Source organism: Hoplias malabaricus, chromosome X2 (assembly GCF_029633855.1).
Source record: "Hoplias malabaricus isolate fHopMal1 chromosome X2, fHopMal1.hap1, whole genome shotgun sequence".
Lineage (NCBI taxonomy): Eukaryota > Metazoa > Chordata > Actinopteri > Characiformes > Erythrinidae > Hoplias > Hoplias malabaricus.
Window position 1 is genome coordinate 9,058,549 of NC_089819.1, and position 25,611 is coordinate 9,084,159.

Below are 25,611 nucleotides of genomic sequence, written 5' to 3' on the forward strand. Positions count from 1 at the left end.
TGAGAAGGAGAGGGAGGGGCTGAGGGGGGAATCTGCATAGCTAGTCTGCAGGTGTGGGTATAAATGAGATATAACGGACATATATTTGATCAAGAACTAGTCCTTGGATCAAAACCCAATATAGACATATGTGGTATCATGAGAATCGTAAGAACCTGAACTTTAGTAATTATCAAAAAAATGTGGAACTTTCATTACTGTGTGATTGCAGCCTCTGCTTAAATAGAGATGTACAGCTTGCCGTTGAAACATCACATAAAAAACAGCTGTAACTCAAAAATGCTTTAGGCATATGTTATGAAAATGCACAAGGTCCTTTTCCATGATGTTCAGAATATATCTATCTCATCTTGCTGGTACTGCATCTCTAGGTGGTGGTGTAATCAATTAATAACCTGTGCAACCAGTTGCTGTCTAATTGTAGCGCCCCCTTTCTGTGCAATGTGGTCACATTTGGCACACTACTTCAGAGTAATGACGTACATATGTGTACCAAGTTGTGTTTGATTTGGGTGAAGTTTGTTGTAGTTATAGCTCAAAGAGTGCATCGAGGCCCGCCCATGCATATTTGTTAAATAACTGCCACAACAGCGTGTCAAAAGTTCTAGATTTTTTTGATAATTATTTACCTACAGGCTATACAGACTTCAAAAATACCAGTTGTTTATTGATAAGACAAATTTCCAGGGAGGAGTGCGAAAAGCTCTATTTTCACATACCTGACTATTGTGGATAAAGTATGCATTTTTTGACAATAGTTGTAATTACAAAGTTGTAAGGAAATTTGCAGAGTATGAAACAAAGCAAACTGCTTGTTAATATGTTTATATTTCGCTGAGATATTCCATATTTGCATGTTGATAAATTTAATTGCGCCCCCTAGTGGCTATCGTTATGAAACATTTTATGTGCTCAGGAAGTGGGGCCATGGACATACCATGCAAGTGTCATGATGATAGGACCTTGTTAAGGTCATGAAACAGCTGCTGAAATTTGATTGGCCGATGGCGGACATGTTTTTTTGAATATGACATCATCGTCATATAATCTGTGTCAGCTCATCACACACTACATGCATACCAAGCGGCATGCCAATGGGACAATCCTGTGAAGCGTAACAAATTCTTTGCTGTTATAGCGCCCCCTAGGCTTGCAGTTGCACAACCAAGTACTCATGTCTTCCGGCCCTTATAGGGATCAAGCATGTGAAGTATCGTAACATTTGGAGAAAGCGTTTGCGAGTTATAGCTGTATTTGTCTGATTTTTGGAACACGAGCTGTACCCCTGTATTTGGGCGGAGTCTGGAAGCCAAGCAGTGATGAAATTCCAACTTTTTTTGGATAATTATTAAAGTTCAGGTTCTTAGGATTCTGCTGATACCACATATGTCCATATTGGGTACATTTCCAGAGACTAGTTCGCGCTCAAAAATTTGTGCGATTTTGCATATTATGCAAATTAGCTCAAAATCTAAGTAGGCGGAGCTTATGGGTTCTTGAGGCATTTTTGTAGGGTCTGACCTGAGGAATCTGGGAAAAAAAGAATTTCATTTCTACGCCACACGGGGTAGGAGATATAGGGAGCGACGCGTTCCGCGTCGCTATAGCGCCACCATCAGGCTGATCGGGCTGATTTTTTGCGCCTGAGTAGCGGGAGGGTTTACTACCAGTTAACCAAACGACAAGTCTGTAGGACCTACGGTTTGGGCTGCCCATCGCGTTTCATCGGAGAAAAAGAAGAAAAAAAAAAAAGCGGAAAAAACAGAACAAAAACAATAGGGCTCCAGCACTTGCAGTGCTTGGACCCCTAAAAAACATTACATTATCGAATGTCCAGTCAAAATGTCATAGAATTAATTGCTTATTTAGGACTCATATTTGTCTTACACTCTAATAATAGTTAATGTCATGGACATCAGTAGACCTGTTTTAGGTCGGGCTGTCCTAAATGTACATTTGTCTATTCCTTATTAAAAATAACATTCTTCTGTAAAAACTTTACAGGTTTCAGGTTAGAGAACATGTTTCATTCTTTATTTAAGCAGGTTAATGTATAGCCTTGCTTAGGTCTAGGAAAAAATTCAAAAAGTATTCATGGCACTCACATTTTTATAGTTTTCAGGGATTATATGAATATTACCCCTCATTTTTTATACATTTCATAGGCTAAGTTGAATTCCATTATATCCAGAAAGCACCCTATTCCCCATGTACATATAAGGACTTCTGTTTCTGTTGGGTTCTTCAAAGTTCATGTTTTTTTTTAAGTCATTTCCCAACATCAGCTGACTCTTTCCCATGCTCCTATTTCATTCTCACTAATTATGTTTTGTTTTTCACATTCACATAGCATGAGATCATCACCTAACAAACACCTGGGTGTTTTCTAACTCTTCAGTGGAAATGTATTATATATATATATATTTATATTTAATATATATAATTATATATTTTTAAACAATTTAGACCCATCACTACTGACAGGCACTGACAGTCCTTATGGCAGTTGTGTAATAAATGTCATAACATTTTTTTTTTATCTGAATGACTACAGTTGAAAAGGATTCACAAGTGCATACTGATCCCCTGGCCTCATTTCAGAAAGTTGGCAACCCAACACACATTGTGTATGCAGGGAGAAGGTGTATTGAGTTTCCTTATGGCGAGTGTCATTTCAAGACAAAAATAAGGAAAAATACTTAATTGAATGCCTGTTTCAATAATTATCAAAATTAAAAAAGCCACTGATGTACTAGCTAAAATATCATTATGCTAGAAGAGGAAACCTGATTATTGATGAATGTAACATACGGCTGCTGAAAAAATCATTTAAAAGGTTAATGCATTAAACACGGCAGTAATTAGGGCAGACTGAATTGAAGTTAATGTTATTTCTTGACGATATTGCTGTATATTTTACAGATATATTTAATGAGTTAATAGTTGCTCACAACTACCTATAGATGAATATTCCATTTTTTTCTGGTAAAGGCAACAGTTTCTTGTAGCTTTGCTTAATCTGTACCTAGTCAAAAATATTTGCTTCTATGAGGCAATTACCCCTAGAACTCACTTGTTAAAGCTTAGTCCTAGTATTAATCTCTATAATAAATATATAATAAATAATATAATATTTTTTTTTCTTAATTTATATGAATTTATCTAATGTAATTATTATGTATAAAGAATTACTTTGATAAAAAAATGTATTTGTGATATGTTGAGGGAGTTTGAAATGCAATTTCTCCAGGACACGGTGCTAACATTAATTCTATCTGAAAGCAGAACTGTAGTTTCCAGTTTTTCATCATTGACCTGCTGCTCTCAGTGCCACCACAAAAAAACAACCCCCAACAGTATCATATTGCATCACGCAATACTACAAGGCACGCCCACTACAAGACAGGCCTACAACAAGACACGCTCGCAACTCGTTGTCCAGTCTGTTTTTCTGCAGTATAACGCAATAAAGTCTCTTCATTTGGGTCTTTATCGTTAATATATTATTAGGGTGACCAGACGTCCTCTTTTACCCGGACATGTCCTCTTTTTTCGACTTAAAAAAAAGTCTGGGCAGAATTCAAAAACGTCTGGAATTTTGTTTTTGTAGAGCTTACATAGAATTTCGAGAAGCGTTTCATTCACAAACTAGTCCCGCCCTCCCCTACTCCGTTTGGTTCACTTGAGTGAGAAGGGGGCGTGGTGAAGTAGCCTACAATCTTCGGATTGGACTGTCTGACTGTAGATCTATCGTTATTGGTCGATAACCTTCTTTGTAAACATTTAATTGGTCAGTCTGCACGTCAGTAGTCCTTGTTTACGTCAGGCAAAGCTCATGTACCCATGTACCAACACACGTTGGTAGGTGGATTGGTGACTCAAAAAGTGTCCGGTAGGTGTGAGTGAATGTGTGTTGCCCTGTGAAGGGCTGGTGCCCCCTCCAGGGTATGTTCCTGCTTTGCACCCAATGATTCCATGTAGGCTCTGGAATCACCATGACCCTTGAACTGGATAAGCGGTTACAGAAAATGAATAAATGTCTGTAGTAAGCATTTTTGACACCAGTAAAGTTGTATTCATATTCAGATTACTCTCTTCAATAGCTCTCAAACAGTGAACACAAATGGGTTAATACTTGCAAAGTACTGTTTGAAGACAAGCACCTACAACTATGTCAGAAATGTTTGCCCTTTGAAAACCACAAAATATGTTGTTTTCTATGGGCTGCCGCCATCTCTGCAAGAGCTTAGGGACTGTCTACAAACTACACTACACAGTAAATGAACAGCAGGGGAAAAAAACACTTTGTGATAATAAGATAAAAAAAATTGGCTTGCGTATTGTCTTGCGTATTGATGCTGTAACCAGCACATAATGCTTCAGTGCCCAGACCGGCCACAAAAGAATACACCTGGGGTCCAACTGGTCAGTGTAAGCTGCCAGAATGATGGACTGATTTACATGTTCAGGTCTAAACACCTTAGAAAAAAATACAGATTTGGTTTCAAGACAATTGACGCATCATACAGTCCTCATTGTCCCACAGACATTCAGAGATGACAGAAAATGCTTTAGAGCTCACAAACACACTCTGTAGTGGCCACACCCAAAAAGAACACAGTCTTCAGAGACAACCACTTGATACCAACCCTATCCAGAGGTTTTAATAAGTTACCATGTATGTACTTGTGTACTAAAGGCAAATACTAAGGGAAAGGACAAATCCTATGAGGTCTGAGCCTCCTTGCACCCTTCAAGAAGGCCATAATTAACTTAAGTGATACCAGGGACACGCCCCCACTCAAGGTCAGATGGCTCAAAAGAGCATCCAGCATCCAATAACATTTGTAGGAATGAAAGCACAGAGACCACTGAGCATGAGAGCAGGTCCTCTTAATGCTCTGTGCAACAGCACATAAAGGATGGCCACTATCCTTTATACAAAGTTTGGGTAGAGGTTGCTCTGGCATTAAGGAGACCATTATACTTAATGTGAGAGGGAAAAGAGTATTAGTCTCAGACAGTTAAGAGTTTTACTTAACTGGTTGAGTCCATCTGCCATTAGAAGGAAAGGAAATTAGAACCTGAATGGAAAAAAAGCGTATTAGCAAATAAATAATGTTTTGGAAACAAGTTTTGGAAGAGTGTTAATCATGTCACCGTTAGAACTGCATATTGTGAATATTGATTATTCATTGTTTATAAAGCCTAGGTATTACATTATTGCTTTTACCGGTGTTAGAAATTATATATTCCAGGGGGAGGGAACACTGATAGTCCATATCATGAGACCGTGAAACAGCAACTCAATGACCAACTTAGCAGTCATTGTTTTTTCTTTTCTCTATGCTCATAGACTTTTGTTTTGTTAATTTCATGTTATAATGGAGTGCTAATGTAAATAGTTATAAATAAAGCTGTATAAATAAAGGTGAAAGGGATACAAAATCAACATCCTGTGTTCCATGTAGTCATCCTTACAGTGCTACAGATCCCTCGCCTGACTCTACTCATAAAGAACATCTCTGTCCATCGCACTTTGATGAGGGGTGAGCTTTATCATAGAGTGATATTAAACCCAAACACTGAGTAAACTCCAAGTAAACAAAAAATATACTCATGTGAAACACGAGTTTCACATTAGAGTGTATGAGCTGAATACAGAGTAAAAAACTGTAGGTGATAATCACAGTAGCAGTGTTTTCTTCAGCAAGCTTAAAGGAACTACTTACATAAATGTAACTATCCTGCTGGCGAACTAAAAAATCTGATGCTAAGCCACAACACACAGGATAGAATGTAACACCTCATGGAGGACTGTGAAAATTGAAGCTAAGATGACGTGTTACTGAGCTGATATTGGCTGATGTGAGATGAGAAAAGAGTCCGTTTGCAATGAGTCACAGGTCGATAAAGTTTAGGTGATGTAACATGTGACTAACTTGGTATATATTTTTGGTCTAGAGTGCACACGTATGAGGAACATCCACCCAGTAAGTACCGCCCTGGCAGTCAAGAGATACGAAACATGACTTTTAACATAAGAATATATTCAGTAGAAGTGAATAATAATGAAGTATGATAATAATAATAAAGCAGGTGCTAGTAGTATATATCCTACATTTTCTGTCAAACACCTTCTGTGAGTGATTTCTGACCCTTAATTTATGACCCCTGATTTATGACCCTAAGTGACAGGTCAGTTTGATTGACAGGATTTGATTGACAGGAAGTCCAGGCATGTCCTCCACCCCACCCCAAAACCACACCCCGAACATATTGGGTTTGCATGTGGTATTAAAATTGACACTGGTTGTTTTCTATGGCTACACGCTTTAAAATGTCTACAGCGTGTGTAAATCAGACCCTTTTAAGAGATTTTAGTTACACCAACCGTTTGATCTAGTGCTAATAAAAAAATGTATTTATTTTCGCCAAGGAAGAAACGGAATGATCCTGCAAATTGTTTGTCTCATACTGTGTTGACCGCAACCGATTCACCATAGCTGTAATTCACAAATCCACGACCGTGTCGGTTGGCATATTCAAGGTCCAGTAGTCAATAATTTCCATACGAGATAGGCGCATTGGTGTCAGGATGGTCTGCTGGAAGAAAATCCTCAAACATGATTGCTTGTGTGTCTTGACGTCGTGTGTGCTTTATGTGGACTTTGTGTTTCTTTTAACAGACATCGCTGGAAGGCGATGATTCTCTTCTGCCCATCCCACAAACGTCATAAGCCAGAGAATAAAATAGATTAATTTTAACATCCCTAAAGTACTCACAAGGCCTGCTACAAAATTCTTTGCCATACAGTTTGTTCCTTGGTGCAACAACCAAATTGGTTTCACTAGCACTAGAACTAACGGTTGGTGTAACTGTTGAATCTCTAAAAAGAGACCGATTTACACACACTGTACCATTTTGAAGCATTTAGCCATAGAAAACCACCTGCATCAATTTAAATACCATATGCAAACCCTATGTGTTGGGGGTATGGGGTTGGGGAGTAGAAGCTGAGAGGATATGCAAAGACTTCCCCCGGAAGGAGGCAAACAAACTGACCTGTCACCTACGGTGTTAAATCAGGGGGTCATAAATAATTCACAGAAGGTGTAGAATATATTGTACTTAAGTTGGAATGAACCTTCCCGTTATCTTTTTTCTCTGTATTCAATGGTCTTTCTTGTTTTTATTCAATGGAAAACTTATAATCTGTTGGCATTATTCTCAGGTTTTAATCTTTATTTAGCAGTTTCTGCTGAAAAAAAAAAAAAAAAAAATATATATATATATATATATATATATATATATACATACAGGGTGGGCCATTTATATGGATAAACCTTAATAAAATAGGAATGGTTGGTGATATTAGCTAGCTGTTTATATACAGGGAATTCTAATTCTTACTTCTTACTTTTCCTGCAGGATATATGGGTTAAACGTCATTAATATTATTTATTTTCTTCATAAAAACTGATTCAAATTTTCTAAAGAGCAACAGCCAATTTTCCCTCACATACACACAGAGAGTTTAAAAATGCAGCACTCACAGCAGTCAATAGATGCTCTGTGAGACATGTCGTAGTTTCTGGATTAATAGCAGTCCTAAAGCCTCTACAGCAGTTAGTGGATAATTATAGAGCTGGATAAGCATTAAGTAACTTAACATGTGTGGAACTTAATATGCAAATACCTGCTCACTTGTCATAACAGTCTACACAGTCATCAGATACTAGTTTAATCATGAGCCGATTATATAAACCACGCACACAAGGTAGGAAAGAATGAAAGGAAAAGTGACACTAGGAAAAAGAAAAAAGTGGAACATATAACAACAAAGCAAGAGCCCAACACCAGAAAAAAAGACCATTAATCTCCATATATAAAAAAAGAACGTGGGTCTGTCAAAAAAAGCCCACCCAGAGGAATGGAAATAAACACAATCCAACTTTTGTATATTACAGAAGAACTGGATCCAAACTCAACAGTACAGCATGGGTTTTGGATTAACTTGTAGAAAATATTAACCCATTTTTAAAGACTGAACATTGAAGGTGTGACTAAAATTTTAGCAGAGAAACATAAAGTGAAGTACAATTTATTTATATAACACTTTTTACAAACTAGCATTACCATAAATCAGCTTTAGAAACATCATTACACATTATCAGGAAACGTGAAGCAGAAAAGTTAACATATATACTGATGTTTTACTGATGTGATGATACTGATGTTTTAATATCGTCTAGTAATCGGTTAAACTTCCCCAAACACACCAGTACACTATAAAAGTTCCTTATGAATCCATTCAACTTTTAAAAATGACTTACAAGTGCTACGTTGAGTTCTCAGAAATTTTAGTTTCACCTATGCATTGTTGTGCAAAATTCAGCACCCTGCTGTGAGAGGCATCCCCTGTCAGGAGCAATCATCTTACGCATTTGATTTGATCAAAGGTAGCCCACTGCATTTACTTGGTATTGGTATAGTATATTGTAATGTTTTATATTAAATATTTAAATTGAGTGACATGTGAAAATTAATATATTCAATTGATATTCATTTTCTATCTAATCTCAGTTGAAACTTAGTAGACATTTTACATGCAAATGCGAAGATGTGTTTGTGTAGTTGTTGTATAAATGCTAGTGTCTGTTTTAAGGGGAATATAACGAGAGCTTTTTTGGAAGTTCAAGGTTTGGAACTGTTTGAAAGAAATTAATAGAAAGTTTACCAAATAAAAGGTAGACAAATTAATAATGAAAAAATGGAAAATGATAGATTTGCACTCTTTTCATGACAACTTTAGCCCAGTACTGCATATAGTAAAAATATAAGTGGATGTTAATATAATTTTATAAAATATATACAAATGTGTTATACAGGTGTCAGAATGTTTGGTGTACCAGGCCAATCATAACAAAATATGTGGTGGAAAATACTCCCATTAAGGTAATTATGGTTTGTTAGTTCAGGTCCTTCTGTGCAAGTATTGTTGAAATTTTGCATGGTGGGCAAAGATAAAAACTTTGCTATTTATATATTGTTGAATTAATCAATCGATCAATCAATCAAATATTATTTATATAGAGCTTTTCACAACAGAAAGTCAAACTGTTCTATCATTTTCAAAATATACATCTCTATGCAGCTTCTGAGTTGTCAGAATATCAGAAAGTGGCTTAAGCCCTAACTGAAGATGAACTAACTGAAGCCCTAACAACAACTTGCTCACATCTTCACCATGACCCTGATTTGGATAAGTGCTTACAGACTTTTGTATGTTTCTGTTAACAACCAACGATGAGAATTCACACACTATTTGAAGTGAAATCCTTCAATCTGTTATTCAAGGTAGCAGAGCCTTTTGAACTGCTTGGTATGGACCTAATTGGCAAACTGGTGACAACCAAAAGAGGGTCTCAGTACATATGTGTACTGGTCAGTGGTGTATCGAGCTTTTCAAAAGTGGGGGTGTTCTGGGATGGGGAAGTAAAATTATCATAGCCACATTATAATTACTGTCACGACTTATTATAACTTCCAGAATTTCTATATTTTATGTACATTAAGCCAACTGCCATCAGGACTCTCAGTGCCTGTCAGAAGCCTTTTTGAACAATGGCAAAGCAGAATCGGTCCATGTAATTTGCAAATACTGTATTACCAGTTTAAAACAACTATTATTTTAAATTGTTCATTAACTACAATTAGATCTGAAGTAAAGTGTCTATATTATGAGATGTCCACTTAAAATGTCATAGAATGAATTGCTTATTTAGGACTCTGTGCTACAAGAATAACTATGTTATTCTTATTATATGCCCCTATGGCTGAGAGAGAGCTGTGTGTTTCTGTCTATCACCACAAAAGTGTGACCTCCAAAATACGGAACAAACATTAGGTTACTAATGTAACCCCAGTTCTCTGATAGCATGAGTGAGGTGTCTCACTATGGGATACGCCCCCCTCTGCATATACCTCAGAAGCTCTATTATACTACACCAGCCTCTGGGCTGGCTGACAGGAGTGATGCTCGTGCTCCACCCATGTATATAATACGGTAGCATGATATCATAACGTCATTCAAAATAGGCACACCTCTTCCTCATTCTATTCTATCTATTGAGGATTGTCCTATTCCCGGCCTTCTGTGTTCAGATCACTTAAAGTGGAAGTTTCTCCAAACTTGGGAGATGATTAACTGCATTACCGAAAGTGTTACAAAACTTAACAGCCGGGACTTAACTTAAAAATTTGCAGCAGAGTTGCAAATAAGTTTATGTGGTAATTCAAACAGTGAATTAAAACTTACAGACAAGTTTAATTTCAGCCACATACAAGCAACGGTTTTTATTTTCCCCTCAACCCATTCCGCCTTAAAAGACGGGGAGCTTAGAGCTGTGTTTCCCCACAATTGTAGATTCCCTTTTAAAGCCCCATAGTAACACCAAAATACACAAAATAGTGGCCCAATTCCACCAGTCCAGGGCCACCACAATTTCAAAAATATACAAATAATTCAAGCTCTTCCAAAATCCTGTTTAATCCAGTGTTATAAAATTAGCAAGATAAAGTCTACTAGTCAAGTGAAATGTATTTGTATTTGCAACCTGATTGTGATACAAAGCAGTTTAACAGATGTTGAGAATTATAACAAAAATCTAAATTAATTACCCCAGGGGAGCAAGCCAAAGGCGATAGTAGCAAGGAAACAGTCCCTCGAAACTGGAGGAAGAAACCATTGAAGGAACTTAGACTCACAATGGGAACGCATCCTCCTCTGGTCAAATAAATTATAACCAACAGTGTTTAAATTTACAACAGCAGGTAGAAGCAGCCTTAGAGTCTGTGTGAATGGAAGTATTTAGTAGAGGCCTTTGCTGAATCAGCGCCATCATAAAAACAAGTGGTTGTGCATTGGGATGAAAAAGGCCACAGATACAAAGTTCTAAATGTAGAGTGGAGCGGAGGTGCAGAGTGTAGCAGATGCCAGGAAGGGAGGGCAGATACCTGGTCTCAAAGCAGGTGAGAAGTCATCCATCAGGGTTGCACTGGGCATGAGAGCAGTCAATAACTGGGAATACAGTACAAATATAGAATCAGTTCTGTATGGTGTAAAGAGAATATCAATCAATGGAGATCTTCTAATATCCTTGTTTGAAACATATTTATCTAAAGTAGAATGGAACTATTTTGATGAAACAGAGTCAGAAGATTTGCTTGAACTCTTCAAAAATAGGTTCAGATGCTACAAGTACAATGCTTTGTAGACCAACACACGTTGGTAGGTGGATTGGTGACTCAAAAAGTGTCCGGTAGGTGTGAGTGAATGTGTGTTGCCCTGTGAAGGGCTGGTGCCCCCTCCAGGGTATGTTCCTGCTTTGCACCCAATGATTCCATGTAGGCTCTGGAATCACCATGACCCTTGAACTGGATAAGCGGTTACAGAAAATGAATAAATGTCTGTAGTAAACATTTTTGACACCAGTAAAGTTGTATTCATATTCAGATTACTCTCTTCAATAGCTCTCAAACAGTGAACACAAATGGGTTAATACTTGCAAAGTACTGTTTGAAGACAAGCACCTACAACTATGTCAGAAATGTTTGCCCTTTGAAAACCACAAAATATGTTGTTTTCTATGGGCTGCCGCCATCTCTGCAAGAGCTTAGGGACTGTCTACAAACTACACTACACAGTAAATGAACAGCAGGGGAAAAAAACACTTTGTGATAATAAGATAAAAAAAATTGGCTTGCGTATTGTCTTGCGTATTGATGCTGTAGCCAGCACATAATGCTTCAGTGCCCAGACCGGCCACAAAAGAATACACCTGGGGTCCAACTGGTCAGTGTAAGCTGCCAGAATGATGGACTGATTTACATGTTCAGGTCTAAACACCTTAGAAAAAAATACAGATTTGGTTTCAAGACAATTGACGCATCATACAGTCCTCATTGTCCCACAGACATTCAGAGATGACAGAAAATGCTTTAGAGCTCACAAACACACTCTGTAGTGGCCACACCCAAAAAGAACACAGTCTTCAGAGACAACCACTTGATACCAACCCTATCCAGAGGTTTTAATAAGTTACCATGTATGTACTTGTGTACTAAAGGCAAATACTAAGGGAAAGGACAAATCCTATGAGGTCTGAGCCTCCTTGCACCCTTCAAGAAGGCCATAATTAACTTAAGTGATACCAGGGACACGCCCCCACTCAAGGTCAGATGGCTCAAAAGAGCATCCAGCATCCAATAACATTTGTAGGAATGAAAGCACAGAGACCACTGAGCATGAGAGCAGGTCCTCTTAATGCTCTGTGCAACAGCACATAAAGGATGGCCACTGTCCTTTATACAAAGTTTGGGTAGAGGTTGCTCTGGCATTAAGGAGACCATTATACTTAATGTGAGAGGGAAAAGAGTATTAGTCTCAGACAGTTAAGAGTTTTACTTAACTGGTTGAGTCCATCTGCCATTAGAAGGAAAGGAAATTAGAACCTGAATGGAAAAAAAGCGTATTAGCAAATAAATAATGTTTTGGAAACAAGTTTTGGAAGAGTGTTAATCATGTCACCGTTAGAACTGCATATTGTGAATATTGATTATTCATTGTTTATAAAGCCTAGGTATTACATTATTGCTTTTACCGGTGTTAGAAATTATATATTCCAGGGGGAGGGAACACTGATAGTCCATATCATGAGACCGTGAAACAGCAACTCAATGACCAACTTAGCAGTCATTGTTTTTTCTTTTCTCTATGCTCATAGACTTTTGTTTTGTTAATTTCATGTTATAATGGAGTGCTAATGTAAATAGTTATAAATAAAGCTGTATAAATAAAGGTGAAAGGGATACAAAATCAACATCCTGTGTTCCATGTAGTCATCCTTACAGTGCTACAGATCCCTCGCCTGACTCTACTCATAAAGAACATCTCTGTCCATCGCACTTTGATGAGGGGTGAGCTTTATCATAGAGTGATATTAAACCCAAACACTGAGTAAACTCCAAGTAAACAAAAAATATACTCATGTGAAACACGAGTTTCACATTAGAGTGTATGAGCTGAATACAGAGTAAAAAACTGTAGGTGATAATCACAGTAGCAGTGTTTTCTTCAGCAAGCTTAAAGGAACTACTTACATAAATGTAACTATCCTGCTGGCGAACTAAAAAATCTGATGCTAAGCCACAACACACAGGATAGAATGTAACACCTCATGGAGGACTGTGAAAATTGAAGCTAAGATGACGTGTTACTGAGCTGATATTGGCTGATGTGAGATGAGAAAAGAGTCCGTTTGCAATGAGTCACAGGTCGATAAAGTTTAGGTGATGTAACATGTGACTAACTTGGTATATATTTTTGGTCTAGAGTGCACACGTATGAGGAACATCCACCCAGTAAGTACCGCCCTGGCAGTCAAGAGATACGAAACATGACTTTTAACATAAGAATATATTCAGTAGAAGTGAATAATAATGAAGTATGATAATAATAATAAAGCAGGTGCTAGTAGTATATATCCTACATTTTCTGTCAAACACCTTCTGTGAGTGATTTCTGACCCTTAATTTATGACCCCTGATTTATGACCCTAAGTGACAGGTCAGTTTGATTGACAGGATTTGATTGACAGGAAGTCCAGGCATGTCCTCCACCCCACCCCAAAACCACACCCCGAACATATTGGGTTTGCATGTGGTATTAAAATTGACACTGGTTGTTTTCTATGGCTACACGCTTTAAAATGTCTACAGCGTGTGTAAATCAGACCCTTTTAAGAGATTTTAGTTACACCAACCGTTTGATCTAGTGCTAATAAAAAAATGTATTTATTTTCGCCAAGGAAGAAACGGAATGATCCTGCAAATTGTTTGTCTCATACTGTGTTGACCGCAACCGATTCACCATAGCTGTAATTCACAAATCCACGACCGTGTCGGTTGGCATATTCAAGGTCCAGTAGTCAATAATTTCCATACGAGATAGGCGCATTGGTGTCAGGATGGTCTGCTGGAAGAAAATCCTCAAACATGATTGCTTGTGTGTCTTGACGTCGTGTGTGCTTTATGTGGACTTTGTGTTTCTTTTAACAGACATCGCTGGAAGGCGATGATTCTCTTCTGCCCATCCCACAAACGTCATAAGCCAGAGAATAAAATAGATTAATTTTAACATCCCTAAAGTACTCACAAGGCCTGCTACAAAATTCTTTGCCATACAGTTTGTTCCTTGGTGCAACAACCAAATTGGTTTCACTAGCACTAGAACTAACGGTTGGTGTAACTGTTGAATCTCTAAAAAGAGACCGATTTACACACACTGTACCATTTTGAAGCATTTAGCCATAGAAAACCACCTGCATCAATTTAAATACCATATGCAAACCCTATGTGTTGGGGGTATGGGGTTGGGGAGTAGAAGCTGAGAGGATATGCAAAGACTTCCCCCGGAAGGAGGCAAACAAACTGACCTGTCACCTACGGTGTTAAATCAGGGGGTCATAAATAATTCACAGAAGGTGTAGAATATATTGTACTTAAGTTGGAATGAACCTTCCCGTTATCTTTTTTCTCTGTATTCAATGGTCTTTCTTGTTTTTATTCAATGGAAAACTTATAATCTGTTGGCATTATTCTCAGGTTTTAATCTTTATTTAGCAGTTTCTGCTGAAAAAAAAAAAATATATATATATATATATATATATATATATATATATATACATACAGGGTGGGCCATTTATATGGATAAACCTTAATAAAATAGGAATGGTTGGTGATATTAGCTAGCTGTTTATATACAGGGAATTCTAATTCTTACTTCTTACTTTTCCTGCAGGATATATGGGTTAAACGTCATTAATATTATTTATTTTCTTCATAAAAACTGATTCAAATTTTCTAAAGAGCAACAGCCAATTTTCCCTCACATACACACAGAGAGTTTAAAAATGCAGCACTCACAGCAGTCAATAGATGCTCTGTGAGACATGTCGTAGTTTCTGGATTAATAGCAGTCCTAAAGCCTCTACAGCAGTTAGTGGATAATTATAGAGCTGGATAAGCATTAAGTAACTTAACATGTGTGGAACTTAATATGCAAATACCTGCTCACTTGTCATAACAGTCTACACAGTCATCAGATACTAGTTTAATCATGAGCCGATTATATAAACCACGCACACAAGGTAGGAAAGAATGAAAGGAAAAGTGACACTAGGAAAAAGAAAAAAGTGGAACATATAACAACAAAGCAAGAGCCCAACACCAGAAAAAAAGACCATTAATCTCCATATATAAAAAAAGAACGTGGGTCTGTCAAAAAAAGCCCACCCAGAGGAATGGAAATAAACACAATCCAACTTTTGTATATTACAGAAGAACTGGATCCAAACTCAACAGTACAGCATGGGTTTTGGATTAACTTGTAGAAAATATTAACCCATTTTTAAAGACTGAACATTGAAGGTGTGACTAAAATTTTAGCAGAGAAACATAAAGTGAAGTACAATTTATTTATATAACACTTTTTACAAACTAGCATTACCATAAATCAGCTTTAGAAACATCATTACACATTATCAGGAAACGTGAAGCAGAAAAGTTAACATATATACTGATGTTTTACTGATGTGATGATACTGATGTTTTAATATCGTCTAGTAATCGGTTAAACTTCCCCAAACACACCAGTACACTATAAAAGTTCCTTATGAATCCATTCAACTTTTAAAAATGACTTACAAGTGCTACGTTGAGTTCTCAGAAATTTTAGTTTCACCTATGCATTGTTGTGCAAAATTCAGCACCCTGCTGTGAGAGGCATCCCCTGTCAGGAGCAATCATCTTACGCATTTGATTTGATCAAAGGTAGCCCACTGCATTTACTTGGTATTGGTATAGTATATTGTAATGTTTTATATTAAATATTTAAATTGAGTGACATGTGAAAATTAATATATTCAATTGATATTCATTTTCTATCTAATCTCAGTTGAAACTTAGTAGACATTTTACATGCAAATGCGAAGATGTGTTTGTGTAGTTGTTGTATAAATGCTAGTGTCTGTTTTAAGGGGAATATAACGAGAGCTTTTTTGGAAGTTCAAGGTTTGGAACTGTTTGAAAGAAATTAATAGAAAGTTTACCAAATAAAAGGTAGACAAATTAATAATGAAAAAATGGAAAATGATAGATTTGCACTCTTTTCATGACAACTTTAGCCCAGTACTGCATATAGTAAAAATATAAGTGGATGTTAATATAATTTTATAAAATATATACAAATGTGTTATACAGGTGTCAGAATGTTTGGTGTACCAGGCCAATCATAACAAAATATGTGGTGGAAAATACTCCCATTAAGGTAATTATGGTTTGTTAGTTCAGGTCCTTCTGTGCAAGTATTGTTGAAATTTTGCATGGTGGGCAAAGATAAAAACTTTGCTATTTATATATTGTTGAATTAATCAATCGATCAATCAATCAAATATTATTTATATAGAGCTTTTCACAACAGAAAGTCAAACTGTTCTAACATTTTCAAAATATACATCTCTATGCAGCTTCTGAGTTGTCAGAATATCAGAAAGTGGCTTAAGCCCTAACTGAAGATGAACTAACTGAAGCCCTAACAACAACTTGCTCACATCTTCACCATGACCCTGATTTGGATAAGTGCTTACAGACTTTTGTATGTTTCTGTTAACAACCAACGATGAGAATTCACACACTATTTGAAGTGAAATCCTTCAATCTGTTATTCAAGGTAGCAGAGCCTTTTGAACTGCTTGGTATGGACCTAATTGGCAAACTGGTGACAACCAAAAGAGGGTCTCAGTACATATGTGTACTGGTCAGTGGTGTATCGAGCTTTTCAAAAGTGGGGGTGTTCTGGGATGGGGAAGTAAAATTATCATAGCCACATTATAATTACTGTCACGACTTATTATAACTTCCAGAATTTCTATATTTTATGTACATTAAGCCAACTGCCATCAGGACTCTCAGTGCCTGTCAGAAGCCTTTTTGAACAATGGCAAAGCAGAATCGGTCCATGTAATTTGCAAATACTGTATTACCAGTTTAAAACAACTATTATTTTAAATTGTTCATTAACTACAATTAGATCTGAAGTAAAGTGTCTATATTATGAGATGTCCACTTAAAATGTCATAGAATGAATTGCTTATTTAGGACTCTGTGCTACAAGAATAACTATGTTATTCTTATTATATGCCCCTATGGCTGAGAGAGAGCTGTGTGTTTCTGTCTATCACCACAAAAGTGTGACCTCCAAAATACGGAACAAACATTAGGTTACTAATGTAACCCCAGTTCTCTGATAGCATGAGTGAGGTGTCTCACTATGGGATACGCCCCCCTCTGCATATACCTCAGAAGCTCTATTATACTACACCAGCCTCTGGGCTGGCTGACAGGAGTGATGCTCGTGCTCCACCCATGTATATAATACGGTAGCATGATATCATAACGTCATTCAAAATAGGCACACCTCTTCCTCATTCTATTCTATCTATTGAGGATTGTCCTATTCCCGGCCTTCTGTGTTCAGATCACTTAAAGTGGAAGTTTCTCCAAACTTGGGAGATGATTAACTGCATTACCGAAAGTGTTACAAAACTTAACAGCCGGGACTTAACTTAAAAATTTGCAGCAGAGTTGCAAATAAGTTTATGTGGTAATTCAAACAGTGAATTAAAACTTACAGACAAGTTTAATTTCAGCCACATACAAGCAACGGTTTTTATTTTCCCCTCAACCCATTCCGCCTTAAAAGACGGGGAGCTTAGAGCTGTGTTTCCCCACAATTGTAGATTCCCTTTTAAAGCCCCATAGTAACACCAAAATACACAAAATAGTGGCCCAATTCCACCAGTCCAGGGCCACCACAATTTCAAAAATATACAAATAATTCAAGCTCTTCCAAAATCCTGTTTAATCCAGTGTTATAAAATTAGCAAGATAAAGTCTACTAGTCAAGTGAAATGTATTTGTATTTGCAACCTGATTGTGATACAAAGCAGTTTAACAGATGTTGAGAATTATAACAAAAATCTAAATTAATTACCCCAGGGGAGCAAGCCAAAGGCGATAGTAGCAAGGAAACAGTCCCTCGAAACTGGAGGAAGAAACCATTGAAGGAACTTAGACTCACAATGGGAACGCATCCTCCTCTGGTCAAATAAATTATAACCAACAGTGTTTAAATTTACAACAGCAGGTAGAAGCAGCCTTAGAGTCTGTGTGAATGGAAGTATTTAGTAGAGGCCTTTGCTGAATCAGCGCCATCATAAAAACAAGTGGTTGTGCATTGGGATGAAAAAGGCCACAGATACAAAGTTCTAAATGTAGAGTGGAGCGGAGGTGCAGAGTGTAGCAGATGCCAGGAATGGAGGGCAGATACCTGGTCTCAAAGCAGGTGAGAAGTCATCCATCAGGGTTGCACTGGGCATGAGAGCAGTCAATAACTGGGAATACAGTACAAATATAGAATCAGTTCTGTATGGTGTAAAGAGAATATCAATCAATGGAGATCTTCTAATATCCTTGTTTGAAACATATTTATCTAAAGTAGAATGGAACTATTTTGATGAAACAGAGTCAGAAGATTTGCTTGAACTCTTCAAAAATAGGTTCAGATGCTACAAGTACAATGCTTTGTAGAAATCCTTGGGGATAGCCATGTGTAACTCTGCATTAATGGCATCGCAGATATGAAAGACAGTGGATCACAAGATACGATGCGCCTGTAACTCCATTCAGGTTCACAGACCTGACGTTCAGCAACTAAAACAGGGTTGAAGTAGTTTTTGAGACAATCAGAGGGATTTATTAGTTTATTAGATCCAATTTATTAGATCTAGATATTTTCTTTCACACGCAGTGCACAGCAGGATTTTTTTCATGTGTGTGTCAGGCATGTTCTCACAGCTGGAAATATTCTGCATACTTTAGGTTGGGCTGTGCATCACATGCAGGAGATAAAGCATTACTCTGTGGAGCTTTCCCAGTAGTGTTGGGTATTGTTTGAACAACTTTAATCCAAATACCGGTACTATAATTGTTTGATACCTTGTGACATAAAATATTTTAAAGAATATTTCATATAAATATATTTACTATAAATTATAATATAATAATGCTCTACTTATACTGGGGAATACTGTTCTGTTTTTGTTTGTGCAATGAGTCCAGTGAGAATATTATGTGCCTGCTGTCTTAATGATAGGCTGCTGAAGTTTTAATGTTGGAATTATTTTTAAAACTTGTGAGAAAACCATACAATAACAACTTAATTTTTCCAAATAAAAATTCAGTATGCAATGTTTTTGTTTGTCAAATGCAATTCCACTCAAAATGAGCAGGCCACGATGGGGGAGGCTCCTGTTCTCGCACCATGTACTTTCTGTGCTCTGCGCAAGAGTGAGCAGGAAAGAGAGAGAGAGAGAGAGAGAGAGAGAAGGAAGAAGAAAGTAGGTGTTGGGGTCAGTAAGCGAGAAAGACAGCAAAAGGATACCATTTTTAATATAAAAACAGAGGTGCAGAATCTATAAACTGAATGAAAACTAACAGAAACATCTACAGGGAAGCAGACGTTATTGCAACCCATTAGTGAACCTGACTAATGAGAACTTGCTTTAATATGTCTTTAGAGATGTTTATGGAGACTTAGATCAAAAAGCTCTATGCAGGTGTTATGCAGGCCTTATGAATGAAGACATACAGTAAAGTTTTGTCTTTGTTTTTTATGATGCACTACAGAAGCATGAGCTGAACTTGCTTCAATGTAAACATCTACAGTATTCTTGCCAAAATGATCTAGATTGGTTCTATTATCTTGTGCATGGGAGAGAAAGTTTGTACACACACACACACACACACACACACACATATATATATATATATATATATATATATATATATATATATATATATATATATATATATATATATATATATATATATGTATATATGAGAAAGAGAGAGAGAGAGAGAGAGAGAGAGAGAGAGAGAGAGAGAGAGATCAAAAGAGACAAGCCTTGGCATGAGGTTTTTCTCAGGTTTTAATCTTAATCAGATATATAGAAGCACATGGTAATAGCAGTCACACTCTCTTAAACACTTCTACAGCAGTAGCTCAGCTGTTTAAATGAATGTTTGAAGAAGTGAAGTATTAGAGTGTAGTTTTTTTTAATAGATTTCTTTTGTAGATTATTTTTTGGAGGACCACAGCACTGCGCCAGATTTATTAATGACCAGACTACCATCATTGCTGAGGGTCAGACGAAAATCCTGCCCGTTGCTGTTCTGATAGCTGTTACTGGCCCAAAAAGGATGCCCACTGACATCATATATGACCAGGTTTCCATCTGCCTGCATCACCAGCCTGGTTCCAGGTTTTCCATCAGTGTTGGATGCCCAGACTGGTTTCCAGGTGTAAACCACAAAGTTTCCATCATCCTAGACAAGAGAAACAAACACAAAGTCATTTAAAAAAAGACCAATGCAAGGTTAATTTATTGGAAATTTGTACAATCATTAAAAATTTGTATCAATTCTATTAACCATAAACAAAAAAGACTGTTTGTATGTGGCTGAAGTTGAACTTGTCTGGAAGTGTTTATTCACTGTTTGAATGACCACAAAAACTCATTTGTAACTCGAGTTGTTTAGTTTTGTAGTACTTTCAGTAATGCAGAGGGCTGTCACATGAGTTTGGAGACATTTCCATAATAAATAATCAGAAACAGCAAAACTAAGTCTATATTACCCACTTATGGAGCAAGAATTTAGTAATATCTTCATCTTGGTTCATGCTTTTCAAAGCTTGGAGCTCTCTCTGTTGTCAAAAATATCCAGATACCTCTGCCATGAGCAGAGAGAGAGAGAGAGAGAGATGGACCAAGACACATTAGACTGGTTTTGAGCATGCAAACAGACTGGAGAGCTGGCAAATTAAAGTTGTGAACAAAGTTAAAGTCCTAGTTCACAACTGTAATCAAAAACCACTTTTTAGAAAATTCAGTTCCAGAAAACACATTTCCTCAACATGTGCTATCTGTTTGCATGCAGGAAATGAGTGTAAATTAGTGAAAAGACAAACTGTCAGTCTCTGACCAGTATGCTAGGCTTTCTCTCGCTCTCTCTTAGACTAATTTTTGCTGTTTCTGATAACTTAAGGTGGAAATGTCTCCAAATTCGAGAGACAGCTAACTGCATTACAGAAAATGCTACAAAACTAATCAACTCGAGCTAGAAATGAGTTTCTGTTGTAAATCAAACAGTGACTCAAAACTTACAGACAGTTAAACTTCAGAAATGTATAAACAACAGATTTTTCCCCCCTCAAACACACTTTTCCACCTTAAAGATATTTAGTTTAGAATTGCCCACAATTATAGAAGTTCCCTTTAATCACTTCAGCTGAAAAGTAGAGTTGATCATAACAATTAAAAACTCAATATTCAATGTCTGAAGAAAACTTTCTGCTCCATATTATTTGAGGTACTTTGAAAATCCTTGTTTACAATGTGTCAAATCTTAAAAACAACCACACTTAAATATAACAAGGTGACCTAATATGAAACTATTATAATTATCATGATCTAGGTTTTCCCCTTTTATGAAATTGCCTTTCTGGGGAAAAATCTTTTTTTTAATTATTAAGGCTTTAGAATGTGTCTGGTACCTGAAAGATGGCTTTGAAGTTTCCGTCATTGGAGATCAGGTAGTCTCCTCTGTGTAGCTCCTGATTGGTGGACAGGGAATTCCTGCTCATTTTCCTGCCTGATATTTATGGGTTAAATGTTAAATGTCAATGCCATTAACACATATTTGTTTATTTTCAACATAAAAACAGGTTTATGTTTTCTACTGAACAAACAGCTAATTTTTCTACAGCACACACACATACATATAGTTTATGAATGCAGTACTCACAGCAGTCAGAAGATTCTCTGTGGGATGTTGTATGTTCTTGATTAACACCAGTGCTGAAGCCTCTACAGAACTCGGGATAATTTATAGCGCTGGACAAGCATTGAGTAGCACAGGACTGGCAGAGCATGATATGCAAATACCTGCTCACTTTTCCCAACAGGCCACACAGTTATTAAATATGTGTTATTCCTGAGCAGATTAGATATTATACAACCACTTACACAAAGAAAGAGTGAAATGAAAGCGAACAGGAAAATGTTGAACCAATAACAACCACACAAGAGCATCTCACCAAAAGCTTGACCCATTAGAAAAGGTCTGAAAATATGTGGGGCTGTCAAAAAGGCCACAGAGAGGACAGGAATTAAACTTGAATAAATATTTGTATGTGACACAAAGAAGAAAGACCCAAACTTGGACTGCATGGGTTTGAGATGCACTTGGAATAAGGTGTGACTACAGATTTACCAGAGAAACTGAAAGTCAAGTCCAGTTTATTTGAAAAGCAAAACTAAAGGTGTAACAAAGCAGCTTAAAAATAAAAAATAAAAATTACAAAATTAATACAAAACAAAATTACATTTTTGAAAGAGAGTCTCTTGAATAAAAAAAATAAATGTTAAAAAAAGTAAATGTGGACACAGTAAGTGCTGAAAATGTTCAGATGTAACATAATTAACACATAAACACACAAAGAGAGAGGGAGAAGAGACAATAGAGCCTCAGTCATGTGGGGAATTAATGCTTTTATATAAATGATGTTTTATATAAATGATATATATGAGGGCAGTATGGCGGGGCACTACGTAGTGTTGCTGTCAAGTTTGAGCATTACCTCAGGTCACTGTCTGTGAGTATTTTAAGTTTTTTGCCCCCTTGCACTTTGTTCTTCAATGATCAGGAGAACTGCAGAGCAGGCATGTTTTGAGTGGTGCCTCATTCTCAGTACTGCAGTGACACTGACATGGTGGTGATGACATGGCTGTGAACAAAATGGCTCCCTAATCCCTCATTAGTATTGTGCTATATGAGGCACTATTTATGGCACTTTTCCAGTACATGGTACTCAGGTTGGCTTTTCTGCTGGGTAAATCTGGTCCCTGGAACCTTACGTGCAGTTTCAAGCAGCTCAGTAGGGACTAAACAGGATGGAAAAACCATGCAGAGAGCTGGATGGTCAGAGAGATTTGTCAGTCACCACAAAATGCAAACTCCAGCACAAACTAGCCATTTGTAAAATCTCCAAGATAGAACAGCAACCATATTTGTGATAATTCGACTTACAATGGCAGCTTGTAAAGCTTGTGGCTTGAAGAAGTTTAAATGCTTCCTATATTGATGGTCAACAAAAAAGTCCAGTGAGAGGTGGACCTGCAGCAAGGAATGGAAAAGCACTACTTATGTGTGAGAACTGGTGTGCAGATGCCGTGTTAAATCTAAAAAACATCAACTAAGAACCCACACACAAGTTTAGCGCTGCCATCATTGTGATTTTCAAAGCCTGAGTTTTGCGACATCACTGACTACATTTTGCAGGGTCTTGCTCTTTCAATCTTAATTCATTTTGCAATCTTAATTCATTTATTTTTTATTCATCATTACAATTAAAGTAGTTTTCCTTGTCTGAAAACAAGAGTGATCTGTGAGAGATTTTTCCACTTTGCGTGAAGCTAAGGGCCAAATCCCAAATGTCTCTCTGTACAGCCGAGCGCAGGTCACAAAATAACAGTTTCTGCACTCATGTACTGTGCTGTAAGTCAGATGTAGGGTACATGTTTCCCTGTTGACTCAGACAGTGCACTATTTTAGATTTATTATCTGTGAGGTGAACTATGTAGGGAGTCTCAAGCCTTGACTGACACAGATGAACAGAGCTGTGTTTACATATGTGACATAGATGTCCACACTAACATTTCTTTAATTTTAATGTTTAAATAAGCTATAAATGTTTTTAAACCTATTAAAAATCATAGTTCATATTTAAATATATAGACAGAAAATTATTAATTTTTCTGATTTTGCTTGTGTGTTTGAATCTATACAATTCGACAACTCAAAGAAAAATTGCTGACATACTCAATAGTGTGCTGGTATTAAGTGACACCGCAGTGGTCAGTGGAGCTGAGAGAAAGGACAGTCAGTGTAGAAACAGTGTTGGTTATAACGTTATTGTTGTTTGGTGCATATGGTAGGTACGTAATTAAACAGTTTTTGATATTGTACAGACCACACATTTCCATATATATTTCTTTATCTGCCCTAATAAATAATAGTGTGACAGCTCTCTGTGTCATAAATACTCTTAAATGTTTTAATATAATAGTATTAATAGGAAATGAACAAACTTTTCTTTACTCTTCTTTGACTAATAAAACAGAACATTCTATAGTCACATTCAATGGGACACTAGACAAACAGAGTTCATCTGATGAATTTCTACCTGAGTTTATGTTTGATAAATGTATTTACATTTTTTCATTACACAAGGACATTTTACTATATTACATTTTAATACAATTTAATCTGAGACAGCAGTGTAAAATTAAAATGAATAACACTCTTCCTCTCTCAGCTCAGAGAGCTCACAGTGTATCTTAGGCCTTAAAAAACAAAAAAAGACTAGAATAATATAAGAACAGTTGCAGATCAAACAGAGAAGTTACTGGGGTTTGTTTTAGAACAGTGGACTGATTGTCCCAAAACCCAGTCCTCAACAACAGTGAATGTGTTTGGAAAAAAATGAGAAATCAAGTTATAAGACCTCAGGATGTGCAAAGGATGGAGAAGATTTATTTGATTTTCTTATTTTATCACCCTGAAATATTATTTCATCTCTAAACCTATTTGCTAATGGAATGCCCAGGTAAAGAATATTTTTTTAAGTTACAAAAACATTCCGAGAACATTACAAATAATTTAACATTCTAGGAATGCTGTCTTGGAATGTCCTTAGAATGTTGTTATATTATGTTCTTTGAATGTTCCCATAATATTCCATTTTGGTTGTTGGGAGCATTGCACTGGAATGTTCTGTCAAGGTGAATTTGTCCAGTTTTTTCTAACATACTAAGTTTTTCTTAAGTCTGCTTTGGAAATGTTCCCTGAAAGTGAAAAAAGACAATTTTCCTTTAAAGTTTCCAGAACATCTTTCCCCTGAATGTTACCTCAACATTGTTTACACTGAAAATTTTATGTTCTTTGAAGGTTTATAGTTCCAGTTGTCTTGTTCTTTCTTATTCACTCGTAGCAAGTTAGTAGAATGTATACACTATAACATATTTTGTGCACCGCAGTGGTTCTATTGTAGTGGTGGACTATTATAATGATAAAACTCAACTGCTATTATAATGACATACTAAGGCAAACATCAGTGCAAGCTTAATGAATTTAAAAATGTTTATTATTATCTTCATAATCATCATCAAGTTTAAATGAAGTCAAAAATCCAAACTTTTTAGAGGGTCTCTGTATGCTCCACCTGCAAGTAAACAAACAGGTTTATTAAGTATTTCTTCAAGCATTTATCAGTTCATATAAAGCATTGTTCCAGTCTACCCAAGCCATTCGGGGCAGTTAAAACACAAAGGTTTCTCAAAGTTATATTGCAGTTTTTGACCTACAAG

General features: G+C 36.7%; 1 protein-coding gene across 3 annotated transcripts; it reads right to left on the bottom strand.

Moving 5' to 3' along the window:
• Nucleotides 1–17,777: 17,777 nt before the first annotated feature.
• Nucleotides 17,778–22,084, bottom strand: LOC136677043 (B-type lectin plumieribetin-like). 3 transcript variants are annotated; one of them, XM_066654406.1, is made up of 5 exons: nucleotides 21,989–22,084; nucleotides 21,738–21,835; nucleotides 20,314–20,509; nucleotides 18,453–18,516; nucleotides 17,778–18,167 (listed from the first exon to the last, which is right to left on the bottom strand). In XM_066654406.1, the coding sequence occupies exons 2-4, from the start codon at nucleotides 21,825–21,827 to the stop codon at nucleotides 18,476–18,478; spliced, it is 327 nt and encodes a 108-aa protein (XP_066510503.1). In that variant the 5' UTR covers nucleotides 21,828–21,835; nucleotides 21,989–22,084; the 3' UTR covers nucleotides 17,778–18,167; nucleotides 18,453–18,475. The 3 variants fall into 3 exon arrangements, with proteins under 3 accessions (XP_066510503.1, XP_066510502.1, XP_066510501.1); XM_066654405.1 differs by having other exon boundaries at nucleotides 17,778–18,516; XM_066654404.1 differs by lacking the exons at nucleotides 17,778–18,167; nucleotides 18,453–18,516 and having other exon boundaries at nucleotides 20,075–20,509.
• Nucleotides 22,085–25,611: the final 3,527 nt, after the last annotated feature.

Bases quoted from the DNA above. Each gene is read 5' to 3' on its own strand.
- LOC136677043 (XM_066654404.1), bottom strand. From the start codon at position 21,827: ATGAGCAGGAATTCCCTGTCCACCAATCAGGAGCTACACAGAGGAGAC. The intron at 20,510-21,737 runs GTACCAGACACA...TCTCTTGTCTAG, and splicing joins ACTTCAAAGCCATCTTTCAG to GATGATGGAAACTTTGTGGT.